The following is a 15,707-nucleotide window of genomic DNA, read 5'->3' as shown; positions in this document are numbered from 1 at the left end:
ATTCCTCTTTTGGAAACATATTAAATAGTTTGTGTTTTAGAAAATATATTTCAGATACTTCTTTGTCAGAAATCCACTGATAATTATGCAGGATATTGTCAGTTAACACTGAAAATAGTTTTTAAAAATTTTTTTGGCAGCTGCTGCACACTGCTGGCTCATATATAAATGATTGTCCTCTAGGACTCCAAGATCCCTCTCACAGTTACTACTATTGAGCAAGGTACCACCTATACTGTACCTGTGCATTTAGGCAAGAAAAACGAAATGCACAGGTACAGTATAAGTGGTACCTCGCTCAATAGTAGTAACAGTGAGAGGGATCTTGGAGTCCTAGTGAACAACTATTTAAATATGAGCCAGCAGTGTGCAGCAGCTGCCAAAAAAGCCAACGCAGTTCTAGGCTGCATAAACAGAGGGATAGAATCAAGATCATACCACTTTATAATGCCTTGGTAAAGCATTTGGAATACTGCATTCAGTTTTGGTCGCCACGATGTAGAAAAGATGTGGAGACTCTAGAAAGAGTGCAGAGAAGAGCAACAAAGATGATTAGGGGACTGGAGACTAAAACATATGAAGAACAGTTGCAGGAACAGGGTATGTCTAGTTTAATGAAAAGAAGGACTAGGGAAGACGTGATAGCAGTGTTCCAATATCTCAGGGGTTGCCACAAAGAAGAGGGAGTCAAACTATTCTCCAAGGCACCTGACGGTAGAACAAGAAGCAATGGGTGGAAAGTAATCAAGAAGAGAAGCAATTTAGAACTGAGGAGAAATTTCTTGACAGTTAGAACAATTAATCAGTGGAACAGCTTGCCTCCAGAAGTTGTGAATGCCCCAACACTGGAAGTCTTTAAGAAGATGTTGGATAGCTATTTGTCTGAAGCGATACAGAGTTTCCTGCCTAGTCAGGGGGACTAGAAGACCTCCAAGGTCCCTTCCAACTCTGCTATTGTAAATTTCATAAAGAATAGGAGAAACATTGTTTCATTTGTCATTTTTCTTGCATTGTTGAATGCAATGCAAGCTAAATTAGACCTAATTCTAATTAGATCATTCTCAGTTTTCCCCTCAAAAAGTTTTGTATTTATAGGATTATTCAGTCTCATGCTGGATATTATGATTACTAATTCTATAGATGGAATATGCTGTCCATTCTTTACATGCTTCAGATTCAAGCTTTATTGAACTTTCAGCAGAATGTTTAGTCTGTGTTGAATTTGGATGGGAGTGAAGCTTCCTTTCTTCTTTTGTGGTTTTGAGATGGGGTAATTTTCACAATGTAGGGAAAAGTCTCTCACATTTTAGCTGATGCTGGTGGTTAAATTTCCCAGAATTCCTTGGAACAAAATGCTTTCTAAAACATAATTATTCTGGAGAATTCAATTTTCTATTTAAGTTTCTATCCTGCTTTCCCCCCATTATTTTAAAATGGTAAATGTTTTCAACTTTCATTTCCTCCCAGAACACCAGCCATAGGAATAGATTGGTCTGGAAAGCAATGATATGTTCAATGTTTAACTTAACCTGAACACCTTCACCAGAGGATGAAAGTAAACCAAAAACATTCAAAAGATTACAGTGTTGCATAATATATTATTTTTATTTGTGACAAATATATTCCCATCCACTCTTATTTTTTGCAGCTAAATCTGAGGTTTACAGCATTAGAAAAGGAAATAATCTAAAATATAATATGTTGTTTGGTTACTAAGTTGCGTGACTCTTCATGACCTCATGGACCATGGTATGCCAGGCCCACCTGTCCTCCACTGTCTCCCAGAGTTTGCTCAAATTCATGTTCATTGCATCAATGACACCATCCCATCTTCTTCGTTCCCCTTCTCCTTTTGCCTTCAATCTTTCCCAACATCAGGGTCTTTTCCAATGGCTCCTCTCTTCTTATTTGGTAGCCAAAGTATCTGAGCTTCAGCTTTGGTATCTGTCCTTCTAAAGAAAAGTTAGGGTTGATTTCCTTTATGCATATTAAGCATATAATTAAAGATCTTTCGTTAAGGTTGCATTAATTCAGAGATGCTAATTACAGGTGTTGGATTGGATCCCGGTCATTTTTGAACAATTTAGAACAATTTAGACCTGCTTAAACCTCCGAGTAGAAAACAATCCTTGGCTTCATTTGGATGTTTCCCACAGAAGGGAAGCCCAGAACTTCTTATTGGATAAGGAGAAGTAGAAAAGAACATATTTACTTTACTTTGTTGTCATTGTATGTATATACATAGTTTACATGTACAGCGAAATTCACTTAACATCCAGAGACCAGGCCCAACACACATAACAATCCCCAAACACACCCCCATCCACCAAAAAATTCCCCGCCCTAAACCACCCAAACATTCACACAACAGACCAAGTACTGCTGCCCCATAGCTCACTGATGGTGGCCCTTTAGTTCATTGTTGAGTGCAATTATAGCTCTGGGATAAAAGCTATTCAGAAGACCTGTGGTCCTAGTTTTAATTGTTCTTTATCTTCTGCCAGAAGGCAACAGTTTAAAAAGATTATAAGCAGGATGGGAGAATGTTATGCAACTTCCTCAAACAGAGAGATGCAAAGATGTCATCCAGGGCTGGTAGCTGGAGCCCGGTGATATTCTGGGCAGTTTTAATGATTCTCTGTAGAGCTTTTCTGTCCGCTGCAGAGCTGCTCCCATATCATGCAAGAATGTCATATGTTAGGCGCTCTTAATAGTCATTTAGTCATTTATTTGACATTTATAGGCCGCCCTTTTCCCTGAGGGGACTCAGGGCGGCTTACAATTAATAGGAAGGGAGTGCAAGACAAAACACAAGAAAAAAAAATGTGAATAAAAAAAATAAACCAGTAAAACACAACATTCAATAGTGCTGCGATATTAGGACAGAAGTAGATGTTGAGATAGATTTATCTTCCTTAGCATTTTCAGGAAGTACAGCCTCTTCTGGGCCTTCTTCACGAGCATCTTAGCATTCATGGTCCATGAGAGGTCCTCCGAGATATAAATGCCCAGATATTTAAAACTACCAACCCTCTGCAGCTCCTCGCCATTTATGTGCAATGGTAAATGTACATCTCTCTTCCGCCTGAAGTCAATTATAAGTTCTTTAGTTTTTTTGGGTGTTAAGTGTAAGATTATTTTCTTTACACCACAATGCCAGCCCCTGTACTTCTTTTCTATAAGCAGACTCATTGTTCTTATTAATGAGCCTCACCACTGTTGTGTCATCCACAAATTTAATAATTGTGTTGGTGTTATACAATGGGGTGCAGTCATGTGTGTGTAAAAAAATAAAGGAAGGGGCTTAGCACACAACCCTGGGGGACTCCTGTGCTTAATATCAGAGTAGAAGAATGGTGAGATCCCATCCTTACTAACTGTGGCCTATCTGTCAGAAAATCCTTTATCCACAAATAAATCATATTTAAGTGTTCTGGGTTTCTCTTCTATGGGAAGTATGCTTTTCTTTCTTCAGTAGAGCCTTATACTTCTCAAGTTTGTAAATCATAGTGTGATGTCCTCATCTAATTGCCAACACTAAACAAAATAAGGTAGAGTAGTGAGAGGTCCTCTGCAGTGGTGGGTACCTGTTGGAACGGGCCTAGCGGTGCCATATGGATGTGCGCAGTCTGCGCATGTGTCTTAACGCCTCTGTGATGCTCCAGCTGCTCAGCAGAGCGTCGTGCAGGCGCTGTACGTGCCGTGCACGTGTGTGGAAGCACTGAAGACTTAAAAGACCAGTAAGGAACTCGGGCGCCTTGGGCCCCCTGGAGCACTGTACCAAAATGGTATTCAGTGCTCCGGGCAGGCTCTGGTACACCTATACCAGGGTATACCATCTGCAACCCACCACTGGTCCTCTGCTAATTGATGGCAAATATGGAATAAGAAGTTAACATGATAGTTCATCCCTCTAAAGCATTTTCAGTTGGAAGATTTTAATTAATTAGATTTCTCCAGCCTTCATTTAAATTAGTGATTGACATAACACAGATTTTATTTTTATTTATTTATTTATTTATTTATTTATTTATTTATTTATTTGCATGCATGATTTATAGGCCGCCCAATCCCGGAGGACTCCGGGCGGCTTACAATGAAGGGAAAAAAAGAAATAATAAAAAATGAAAATAAAAGCAGGTTAAAATCAACACGCATACATTCGTTATGATCGGGGCTGGACCTCAACAATGAGGTCAACAGCCTCAGGCCTGCCGGAATAGCCAGGTTTTAACAGCTTTTCTGAAGGCCATGAGAGTGGGATAAGTAATTTCATGATTTTAAAAACTGGATACTAGAGGGAATAAAAGATTTTAGGTAGAAGAAGAAAACACAAGCCTGCAAAATGAAGCAAAGCATTATAGCAATGAAAATACTGAAACAGACTTTTGAAGAATGGAATCAGAACCTAGTAGCACAATATCGACAAAGTTAGTAAAAATATCTGCTTCTATGGATAGACTACATCCAAAATATGTCACTGAAGAAATAACAGATGTAGAACACATTTTATTGACAATATAAAGATAGTATCAAAAGTACATTTAAAACTAACAAGCCAAGAGAATGACTTGAAAAAGGATGTTTCACTGGATCTATAAAAAAAAATTAGCTGATATTTTAAAATTCAAAGGGGAAATGCAAAGGATAACTCAAAAGAACAAGCTGGACAATTTTTTCCTTTGGATTTATTTAAAGAAGGCTTGTTAAGTTCTTGAAGAATTCTGTATGATGGAACAAAAACGAAATGAAGAGAAATCATATCCTATGACAATATTTGAATGAACTGAATATTAAGACTGTTAAAATAACTTTATATTTCTTTCTTTTACTTTTATTTGATCAAGGTTAAAACAAGATACGTTGTTACTTCTGGCAACCCTTTATGGAATTTTGTGGACACCAGAACTGAAAAGATGATGTTTTATGGATTCGTTTGTAGAGAGATGGGATGTGGGATGGAGAGATAATTATTTGTAGTTTTATAAGGGATGAATAGTCACTAAATGTTTTATACTCATTGAGTTGAAGGTTGGAAAGGACCCAGTAGGCTGGGGTTGAAAATAGAACAGAATAGTCTGGAAGTATATGGCTAATGGGCTAGCATTTTTTATTTCATACTAAATCAGCTCAGTTCAGAAACTGGCAGATTTTATATTTTATAGTTCTCTGGCCAAGGAAAAGCAAGGTAACTTTATTAAAAAGAACACCAACCCAAGTGTAATGGTAATAAAATACAGCCAATGTTAGAAACAGAAATTGAAATGTTTCAGAAGCCAGTGCTATACTTATATTAATTTGAACAGATTAAGGCCAGTAGCAAAATAAAACTTTAAAAAGTTAACATCTTAATGAGAAGCAGCTCAAACTAAAGTCCTGTTGAAGAACCTGCAGTGAAGGAAATCAACATACTATACACACCCCAATTTAGTTTATATAATTTAGGGTATAAATTTTACAGCTTTAGGAGAGAGCTGTGTGTTCATTTTGTTAGCTCTTTATGTGGATGATTGGTACAAATCCTTAACTGCATATCCAAACTCTCTCCCAATGTGGTCATGAATAACTCACACACTGCACTCTGGACTGGAGGAAATATGGGTGGAAACTAATCAAAGACAGGAGCAACCTAGAACTAAGGAGAAATTTCCTGACAGAACAATTAATCAGTGGAACAACTTGCCTCCAGAAGTTGTGAATGCTCCAACACTGGAAGTTTTTAAGAAGATGTTGGATAGTTCTCTGGTGGCTCCATCGCTCGGTTCATCTTCTAATTGCTTCTGCTAGCGACGGGAGCCCCCCGCGATTGTGCGACCACCCCCAGAACCATCTCCGGGCCGGCAGGACGCTGCAGCTGCGAACTGAGGAGGTTTGGGCGGTTTTAGCGATCTCCGTGCCGCCTCATTTACATCAGCTGTTTGGCGGCGAGGAGAGGATTATCAGCGCGGAGGCAGTGGTGTCGTGTTTCGGCAGCCCCGTTGCCCCCCCCACCTTTGCCCCCCGTTTGCCTGCAGTGGGATCGCGGAACTGGAAAGACCACCCCTGGAATCTGCAGACCTGGAGGATCCCATTGGCCTCAGAGACTCCGATGTTTTTCAGGCTGCCTTGGCTAATTACTACTGAGGGAGCAAGCTCCATCTTGGAAACAGAAACGGGGACTCCAGGCAATTACAACGCCTGTTCCATCTCTTCCCATTTATTTTCAATGGTGTGCCCCTGGGAACCTCTTGGAGTGGCCTTATTTCCAGAAGGAAGACTCTGGATTTGTACTGCGGGTGGACAGATGATGATTGCACCGGGAGCTTGGTTTGAACCCCCACAGGACCCTCAGACTAACAAAGTTATAGAAAAAGAGAGGGGTTATAAGACACTCCCCCATATATTTTATCCGAACTATAACAGGTCCTCAACCATTTCAACTCCGAACATTGAGAACCGATTTTTACCACCTGAACTCGCACTTTAAATTGATCAATTGCGCAACTTTTAATTTCTTCCTTTTCTTTCATCTTTCTCTTCTTTCTTTGTCTGGGATATGTATGAGATATATGTGAGATGAATGAATGGCCCACTTTTATAATCCATATTGTTGTAAAATTCTGTGTTTTTTTAACTTCTACGTGGGGACTGCTTGGAGGAGTGTATGATTACGCATGATTCGGAGGACCTGCCGGGAGATGCGGGGGCCATGGGGGTGGTTGAGGGGACTGGAGACACGGGAGAGGGTCGGGGTATTACGGTCGTAACAGGGAGAGGCAGATACGGCGGGGACTTTAGGGCAGGCCATTACCGGGGAAGGAGGGTTTGCTACATTACAGAGATCCCTCCTTCCGGCCCTAGGAGTCCCACTCCGAGACCAGATGGCGTAAGCAGTCAGGACCCTGGTCTCAGGCTGTTGTCGCTAAATGCCAGGTCTGTTGTACATAAAGCTCTTCTCGTCCGGGACTTAATTTTAGACGAGAGGGCAGACCTGGCATGTATTACTGAAACCTGGCTGGGCCCAGAGGGAGGAGTCCCCCTTGTAGAACTGTGCCCAGAAGGATTTCAGGTGCTGCATCAGCCGAGAGCCCAGGGAAGGGGTGGGGGTGTGGCCGCTGTTATCCGAGAGTCGTTAGTTCCTCGTAGGGTCCCTGCTCCGGAGATTGTCGGGTGTGAGTCTTTGCTGTTAAAGTTGGACCTCAAGGGTCAAGTGGGTCTGCTGTTAACGTACCTGCCTCCCAACAGCGTTGCAGCAGCCCTCCCCTCGCTCCTCGAGTCGGTAGCCGAGCTGGCAATTGAGTTCCCTAGGTTGATGGTCCTGGGGGACTTTAATTTGCCGTCGCTCGGTGAAAACTCGGAGGGGGCGCAGGAGTTCATGGCTTCCATGACAGCCATGGGCTTGACCCAAGTAATTCGAGGCCCAACCCATTCGGCGGGACACATGCTTGACCTTGTATTTCTCTCGGAGCAGTGGATTTGTGATCTTGGTCTGAGGGGGAACGACATCATACCCCTGTCGTGGTCAGACCACTGCCTACTGAGGCTCGACTTTCGGAGACCAAACCCCCACTGTAGGGAGGAGGAACCGACCAGGTGGTTCCGCCCCAGGCGTCTTATGGAACCGTCAAGGTTCCAGACAGAGCTTGGGGTTATTCCTGACACTTTCGCCCACAGTCCGGTGGAGACTCTGGTTGCTGCGTGGCACTCGGCAGCATCGGAGACCCTCGACCGGATTGCGCCACTGCGGCCCCTCCGAGGCGGCGGATCCCGGAGACCTCCTTGGTTCACCGAGGAACTCCGGGAGATGAAGCGCCGGAGGAGATGCCTAGAGCACCGTTGGAGGTCCGATAAGTCCGAAGCGAACCGAGCAATGGTAACCACCTGCACCAAGGAATACACCAGGGCACTTAGGGCTGCAAAAAGATCCCATATAGCCTCCTTGGTTGCGTCCGCTGAGTCCCGCCCGGCCGCCCTGTTTAGGATAACCCGCTCCCTACTGAACAAAAGGGAAGCGGGGGAACCCTTGCAGGGCAGAGCCGAAGAATACGCCCAATTCTTAGCGGACAAAATTGCTCGGTTTCGGTCGGACTTGGACTCCACCTCTGCAGCTCCAGCCGAGGCACAGGAGGATCAATTTGAACAACTCTGGGTTGAGTTTCAAGACGTTACCCCCGGGGATGTGGACAAGGCCATGAGGGCTGTAAGTACCTCCACCTGTGTACTGGATCCGTGTCCCTCATGGTTAGTTACTAACTGCAGTGAGGTGACACGAGGCTGGATCCAGGCGGTTGTCACCGCCTCACTTCGGGAGGGGAACTTCCCCGCCGCATTGAAAGCAGTGGTGGTGAGACCCCTCCTGAAGAAGCCATCCTTGGATCCAGCTATCCTTAATAATTATCGTCCAGTCTCCAACCTCCCCTTTCTGGGGAAGGTTGTTGAGAAGGTGGTGGCCTTCCATCTCCAGCGGTCCTTGGAGGAAGCAAGCTATCTAGACCCCTTCCAGTCAGGCTTCAGACCCGGTTACAGCACAGAAACCGCTTTGGTCGCATTGACCGATGATCTCTGGAGGGCCAGAGATGGAGGACATTCCTCCATCCTGGTTCTCCTCGACCTCTCAGCGGCTTTCGATACCATCGACCATGGTATCCTTCTGCGACGACTGCGGGAGGTGGGAGTGGGAGGCGCCGTGTTGCGGTGGTTCTCCTCCTACCTCTCGGACAGGTCGCAGTCGGTGTTAGTGGGGGGGCAGAGATCGTCCCCTAGGCCCCTAACTTATGGGGTGCCTCAGGGCTCGGTCTTATCCCCCCTACTATTCAACATCTACATGAAACCGCTGGGTGAGATCATTCGCAGGCACGGGATTAGATACCATCAATATGCGGACGATACTCAACTGTATCTGTCCGCCCCGTGCCAACTCAATGAAGCGGCAGACGTGATGAACCGTGGCCTCGAAGCTGTTATGGACTGGATGAGGATTAACAAGCTTGTGCTCAACCCAGAAAAGACCGAGTGGCTGTTGTGTTTCCCTCCCAGAGATTCGACCAATATTCCATCACTCAGGCTGGGGGGTCAAATTCTATACCCCTCAGAGAGGGTTCGCAACTTGGGAGTCCTCCTGGACTCACAGCTATCGTTTGACCACCATTTAATGGCTGTGACCAGGGGGGCATTCGCCCAGGTTCGCCTGGTGCGCCAGTTGCGACCCTACCTGAATCGGGAGGCTCTCACAACAGTCACCCGGGCCCTTGTGACCTCTAGGCTGGAATACTGCAACGTGCTCTACATGGGGCTGCCCTTGAAGAGCATCCGGCGACTTCAGCTAGTACAGAATGCGGCCGCGCGAGTGATTGCGGGTGCACCTCGGTTCACCCGCATAACACCTATCCTCCGCGAGCTGCGCTGGCTACCTGTCGATCTCCGGATGCGCTTCAAGGTGCTATTAGTCACCTATAAAGCCCTACATGGCAGTGGATCTGGATACTTGAGAGACCGCCTTCTGCCAATTACATCCCTGCGACCAATAAGATCACATAGATTAGGCCTCCTCCGTATACCATCGGCCAGCCAGTGTCGGCTGGCAACTACAAGGAGGAGGGCCTTCTCAGTAGTAGCCCCGACCCTTTGGAACGAGCTCCCCGTAGAGATTCGCACCCTCGCCACCGTCCAGGCCTTCCGCACAGCCTTGAAGAACTGGCTCGCCCGTCAGGCCTGGGGACAAGGATAGTTCCCCTCCCGAATGATGAATGTATGTTGTTTACTATTTTATTATATGTTTCATCTTGATGTCTGTATTCCCCTTCCCCGATTTTATGTGAGCCGCCCTGAGTCCCCCCAGGGAAAAGGGCGGCCTACAAATATTAATAAAATCTCAAAAATCTCAAATTTGACTGAAGTGGTGTAGGGTTTCCTGCCTAGGCAGGGGGTTGGAGTAGAAGACCTCCAAAGACCTTTCCAACTCTGTTATTCTATTCTATTCTATTCTATTCTATTCTATCACAAGTTATACCAATGCCACCTAGCAGCACCTAACGACTGATCCAGTAACTGGAGGAATTCAAAACATTTCCATCAGCATAGATCATGTCTGTAATCTAAAAAGTCATATTGCCTTCTTTCTCATGCATGTTTTATTTTTGTAATATACATGCAATAACAAATGTGGAATCTATCGGAATTCCTCCTTGAATAAATCCTTCAAGCTTCCCAATTTGGGCTGTCCTACTTAACAAAAATGGTAACAACATGTTGTTTTCTCCTGCCCACCCTCTTTTTTTCATTTAGGCAACAAGAGCAGCATTAACGCACCACTGTGAAAATCTGGGAGACTCACTGGGCAAAGAAAATGATATTGCTTTGATTATAGATGGCCAGACTCTGAAGTATGCCCTATCCTTTGAAGTGAGGCAGTCCTTCCTGGACCTAGCATTATCCTGCAAGGCTGTCATTTGTTGCAGGTAAGAAATCCAACTGAAGTCCACTGTACTCAATGGATTTACCTTAGAGCAGTGATGGTTAACCTTTTTGCCATCGTGTGACAAAAGCAGGGGAAGCGCAGGGGTTCATGCACGGGTGTCCCCACACCCATAATTCTATGCGCCCACCCCCCGCACATGTATGTGTGCCCCCCCCAAGCTCCCCCGCTTTTGCCACGTGATGACACGATGACACCTTTTTGCCCTCCCCAGGCTCCAAACCCTTTCTAGGTGCCTAGGGAGGGCAAAAACAGCCTTCCCCACACCCTAGAGGCCCTCCGGAGGCTGAAAATGGTGTGTTTGCTGACTTCCGGTTGGACCAGAAGCCCCGTTTTTTGCTCTCCCTAGGCTCCAGAACATTTCTAGGAGTCTGGGGAGGGTGAAAACAGCCTTAAAGGGCAGTGTGGTGTCTCAGCAGTTAAGACACTGGAAAGCTGGCAGCACAGGTTTGAGGTGAGCTCCCATCCTTGTTCCAGTTCCTATCAACCTAGCAGTTCAAAAACAATGCCAGATAAATAGGTACCACTTTGGTGGGGAAGTAACAGTGCTCTGTTATGTCATGTGGGCCACATGACTGTGGAAATATCCTTGAAACAGAGATTAACACCGCCCCCTACAGTCAGTAACAATTAGTGGACTAAAATCTTCACGGACTCCCTTACCTTTTATATATTGTGTAGGTATAGGATTATAGTTGTTAGCATAAATGGTACTGTAAGACTCTTAAAGGTTGGCCAGATTCAATATTTAATTTAAACATGGCAGCTTCCTTCTTTGTGTTCTATAAAAAGAATATTAAATGTATTCCAAACTTAACAACAATATTAGATAGGTTGTTTTAAAAAATATAACAGTCTTGTGTTTGCTATATAACACTTGAATTCAAGTCAACATATCAAGGTAGCTTGTCACATATGGGATATATTGGATTTTTGTTTGGCTGTGTGTATCATCTTCTGACTGCCATTGGCCTTTGAAGTAACAGTCTTGTTTATTTGCATTCAGTTATTTGCCCAGCTAATGTTCCCAACATATGGCTCTGAGAGTTTAGCAAATATTCCAAAAAGTTATGAATATTGGTGAGTTCCTTAGCGCTGACATAAAATAGTATTCTTGGAGACAGCGCTTCCATACTCTGTGTTGTTAACCCCAACTACTTGCTTATTTTTAACTTAACCTTGTTGATACAGATAATGAATAGAACATCACCATCAATGGAGGTGATGTACCTCCATTTTTCTGCAAACCAAGCCCAGATTTATTGCATTTTCATTTTTAAAGATTTCTCTTGAGAGCCAGCATCAACAGTACTTTATGGCTAAAGCCAAAGAAATAAATACACCATATATCTTAAGTGTATTTAAAGTTACGTTGAATAGAAAATGCATCTGAAGTACTGTACCCCTGTGGAAATGAAAAGCTAACTCCTAATAAATGCTCCATTAAATCCTTTGAATGCATGCTATTTTATATTGACAGTTGCGAACCATAGTCTGTCTAGATTTGATGAAATATTGTAGCATAGGGTTAAGAAATAAAGATGGACCCTAATTTTACCCTCTTTCCCCACTATTTAATTTGAAATTTCCTCTTCCCTATGGCAATTCTGTTTCAGCTTTCTTCCTCTGTGGCTTTAAAGTGCAATGTCTTATTTGACATGCAGGAGGATGATTAAAGCAGCCCAGAGTGGGATAAAAAATGTTTTCTTTTCTCCACAAGCACCTGGCAAGTGAAAGGAATGTTTCTGTAAAGCCATATAGGCTGTTAAAGGCATTCCTCATTCTCCCTGGAGAAACTCCACTCCACTTTCTTTTATTTTCCCTCCTCTCCAACCTCTGAAATTACATCATGTCTTTTCTTTCTCCTTTGAATCATTTTACAGTATCAATATTTTATTGCACTTTTAAACATTGTTCTGTGGGGTGTTTGGTGCTTTTGAAGGGTTTTTGCTTGTCTTTCAAATTTTCATTTTAAGACGCGCCGATAATTAAAACTGGCCACCACCATATGGAAAGACGATGACTAATGTTGGTAAATTCTTGGCAATAGAAGGAAATTCTAAGCTATCAGCCCTGCTGTCAGTCAAGGAACTCACACTAAGACTTGAGATGGGAATTAATTTGACTATATGGATTGCCCTTACAAAGACTGACTAGATGTAAAGAAAGAAGCCACAATTCAGATTTATAAGATTTCTTCAATGTTACAAGAAATACACTGACTGAACCAATAATTGCAGTCACATGTATATTCGATATGGGAAAAAGTCAAGGCATGAGTATTTTGGGGTATGCTCATTTCAATTAGCATGCCCATGATTGTGAAAGTGTGACAATTAAAGAACAAAGTTGGAGATAAACAATTTCATGAATTTGAGTGTTACCAGTTGTGCGTCCTTTCAGACATGATGTGAAAAGGACTTTTATATAAACTGCCAATGCCAGTGGAAATGGGGCTTGTATCTGTGTTTCCTTAGCCAATATTTTTTACTTGTTGTTCGTTCTGCTTTCAACTGATCTTAACTTCGTACTTAACTAATTTTGCCAGAGGTGTTTCTTTTGTTCTTCGGGAATACTGCATGGAATTAAGAGAAAAGCAGCCTTGTGGTGTCACATTGCAAGCTTTACCTCTTTTTTGTATGTGCATCACATCTGTGAAAAGGTCAGATTTTTTTTAGTATGACAACACAGTGCTGCTCTTGTCATTCTGATAAAAAGGACGAATCCCACAGATGCCTCTGAACTCCATATCTCTTGCAATCTGTGATCTCTTGCATACAAAACAGGAGGCCGTTTGAACTTCAGGGCCACTGTAGTATATGCCACCTAATGTAGCCTCAAGCGTTCCTACAGTGGTTGTGTGGGATATTTGGGGCTGAATGTCTTTATTGCAACTGAACACTATAGTATAATTTGTCCTGTGATTTTTTTTAAAAAAAATAACCAGTTAACATGCAAACAAGAGAAAGGAAGGACTCCTCCTTCTCTTTTTCTTCCTGCCACCACATAAAATGAAATCTCTCTAATCTAGCTCGCAAAATAAGCCTCTGAAATCATATGCTAAAATATTTATGCTCGGGCTTACTTTGTTCCTTCAGTGACCAGCTCCTGCCTGGTTATTGTAATTTCATTTAGATTGTTTTTTTAATTTATAAATTACATCAGAAAAATATGGAGAAGCCCACCATTATCGCATGATGCCTTGTTCATTTTCATTATAAAAGATGCCCTCCTTTTTGGCCTGTGACTTAAATTACAATATACTATTTCTGATTAAGAATATGCAAACTTGAATAACATTAATTGGTCCCAAAGAAAATTATCTATGTGTTCTATTTCCCCCATATATAGTCCTCTGACTATCCCCGCCTGCTCCCATCTATCAGCTATTGAATTATCAATGCTTATTATCTAGTTCTACCTTTGACAATTCATGACAGCCCAATGCTCGTCTCCGGTTTGAAAACCGTAAGGGAAAGATCATTCTGGCAGCTTTCATGTGTGCATGTAATTGAAGGTGGAGGAAATATGGGGAAAGCAGTCAGATCTGCTGCATCCCAAAAGTTTCCCTTGCTGACCACTTGGAAATCATCCCTTTAAACCAAATGTAATCAATTTTTTCCCCCACAGATTCCTTATACAAGTCGCTCCTTGGGGACGCATGTAAAACATGTTGCAACTGTAATTGACTATGCTTGAGGTGGCAAATTTCTCTCCCTTCTTTCTTTCTTCCCCACCCCCCTCCACTCTCAAATCACACAGGGTTTTTCATTTGGAGGTTTAAGGCTAGTGGTTTCTGAGTCTTATTATCCTTGTCATTCGCAACACTTTGCAGAATCAGCAGGAAAGCCAAGTTAGTTATAGGATAGCCTGGTTTCTGTTCATCCTTGTTAATCAACTCCCTTAGCTATAACAGGGATCTTTAGCATATCAGAACACAATTGTTAAGGGGTTTGAAGCAAAGATGGACAACTCTTTTCAGATTAAGCACAGCATAGGTGATGTAGAAGAAGAACGGGCAAAGCAAGGGAGCAGAATTAATAGCAATAGCACTTAGATTTATACCTTATATACCACTTCACGTCAGCAGTGGGATTCAAATAATTTAACAAGTTTGCCCAGAGTCAGGTTGGCTCTTGTGGGAGGCATCGTCCATCCCCATTCTCCAGCTCTGCCACCTAAGGCTCCCATGATGGCCAACCTTACCCTGGGCGAAACGGTTGTTAAATTTCCACCCTTTGCCAAAATGCTATTTCTGAGGGTACTTGTTTACACATTGGTCTTGAGGCTGTTTCAGCCTTCTGGGTGTGGCTCCTTTAAGAGGTGAGTTTTCTGAGGAACGAGGAGTGGGGGGTTACCATAGAGACAAAGAATTGGTGTTCCTGAGAACTCCTATGGGAAGGTGAAGAATTGGGGGGAAGTGGAGGGAGGGATTTTTCTCTCTCCCCATGGAGTTGCGTGCAGAGGGTGTTGGTCAGTTTACAGGCAAAAGTGAGAGGGTTGAGGAATTAAGTTGGCAGCACGATCAAAGCTGGGGCCAATGTAGGAGAGACTGTGGGCCCAGGCAAATTATTAACAACCCCCCCATCAAAGTGGATTCTCAGCGCTGCACTGCCTAAAATGGAGAAATGGGCAACAGAGCGGTTGGCACGAGGGAAGGTGGAGGATCAGGGAGAAGAAAGAGGGAAAGCGGCCTTCTCCTTCCCTTGTGCTGGCTGCTCCGTTGCACGCTTCTCCATTTTAGCACAGCACAGTGCCTAGGATCCACTTTGATAGCGCAGGATGGCTAATTTAACAACCAGTTCACTTGAACCAGTGCAAACTGGCTGAATCCCACCACTGCTTCACGGTGCTTTATAATCCTCTCTAAGCAGTTTACAGAATCAGCATATTTACCCCAACAATCTTAGTCCTCATTTCACTGACCTCGGAAGGATGGAAGGCTGTGTCTACCTTCAACCAGTGAGAATCAAACCGCTGGCGGTTATTAGCCTGAAATGCTGCATTGTAACCAATACTGTGCCACCACAGCTTTAATTAACCATGTCATTAGAATCCTTGTATTGCCACAAGAGGTCGAGGTCCAGCTTCCCTTGTATTCCATTGACCTTTATCTAGCACCAATTTAATGCTAGCTATTAATTAACTGGATTTTTGTGTATATATTTGGATAGATCTTCTATGCTGCAACCTTATGAAAGGTCCTGATTCCTTGGCTTGACAGGTAAGAACAGTCAGGGCAAAGACATTGTGC

General features: G+C 43.4%; 1 protein-coding gene across 1 annotated transcript in view; it reads left to right on the top strand.

Moving 5' to 3' along the window:
* Window positions 1-15,707, top strand: part of ATP8A2 (ATPase phospholipid transporting 8A2) — a 361,217-nt gene that overhangs the window by 116,930 nt on the left and 228,580 nt on the right. Inside the window, exon 24 of the mRNA XM_032219218.1 lies at window positions 10,264-10,436. Coding sequence (XP_032075109.1) covers window positions 10,264-10,436 — 173 coding nt within the window. The remainder of the gene's footprint in view (window positions 1-10,263; window positions 10,437-15,707) is intronic.

This window comes from Thamnophis elegans, chromosome 6 (genome assembly GCF_009769535.1).
Source record: "Thamnophis elegans isolate rThaEle1 chromosome 6, rThaEle1.pri, whole genome shotgun sequence".
NCBI lineage: Eukaryota > Metazoa > Chordata > Lepidosauria > Squamata > Colubridae > Thamnophis > Thamnophis elegans.
Note: the sequence above shows the minus strand (reverse complement) of the source record. Positions and strands in the feature narration are given on the sequence as shown.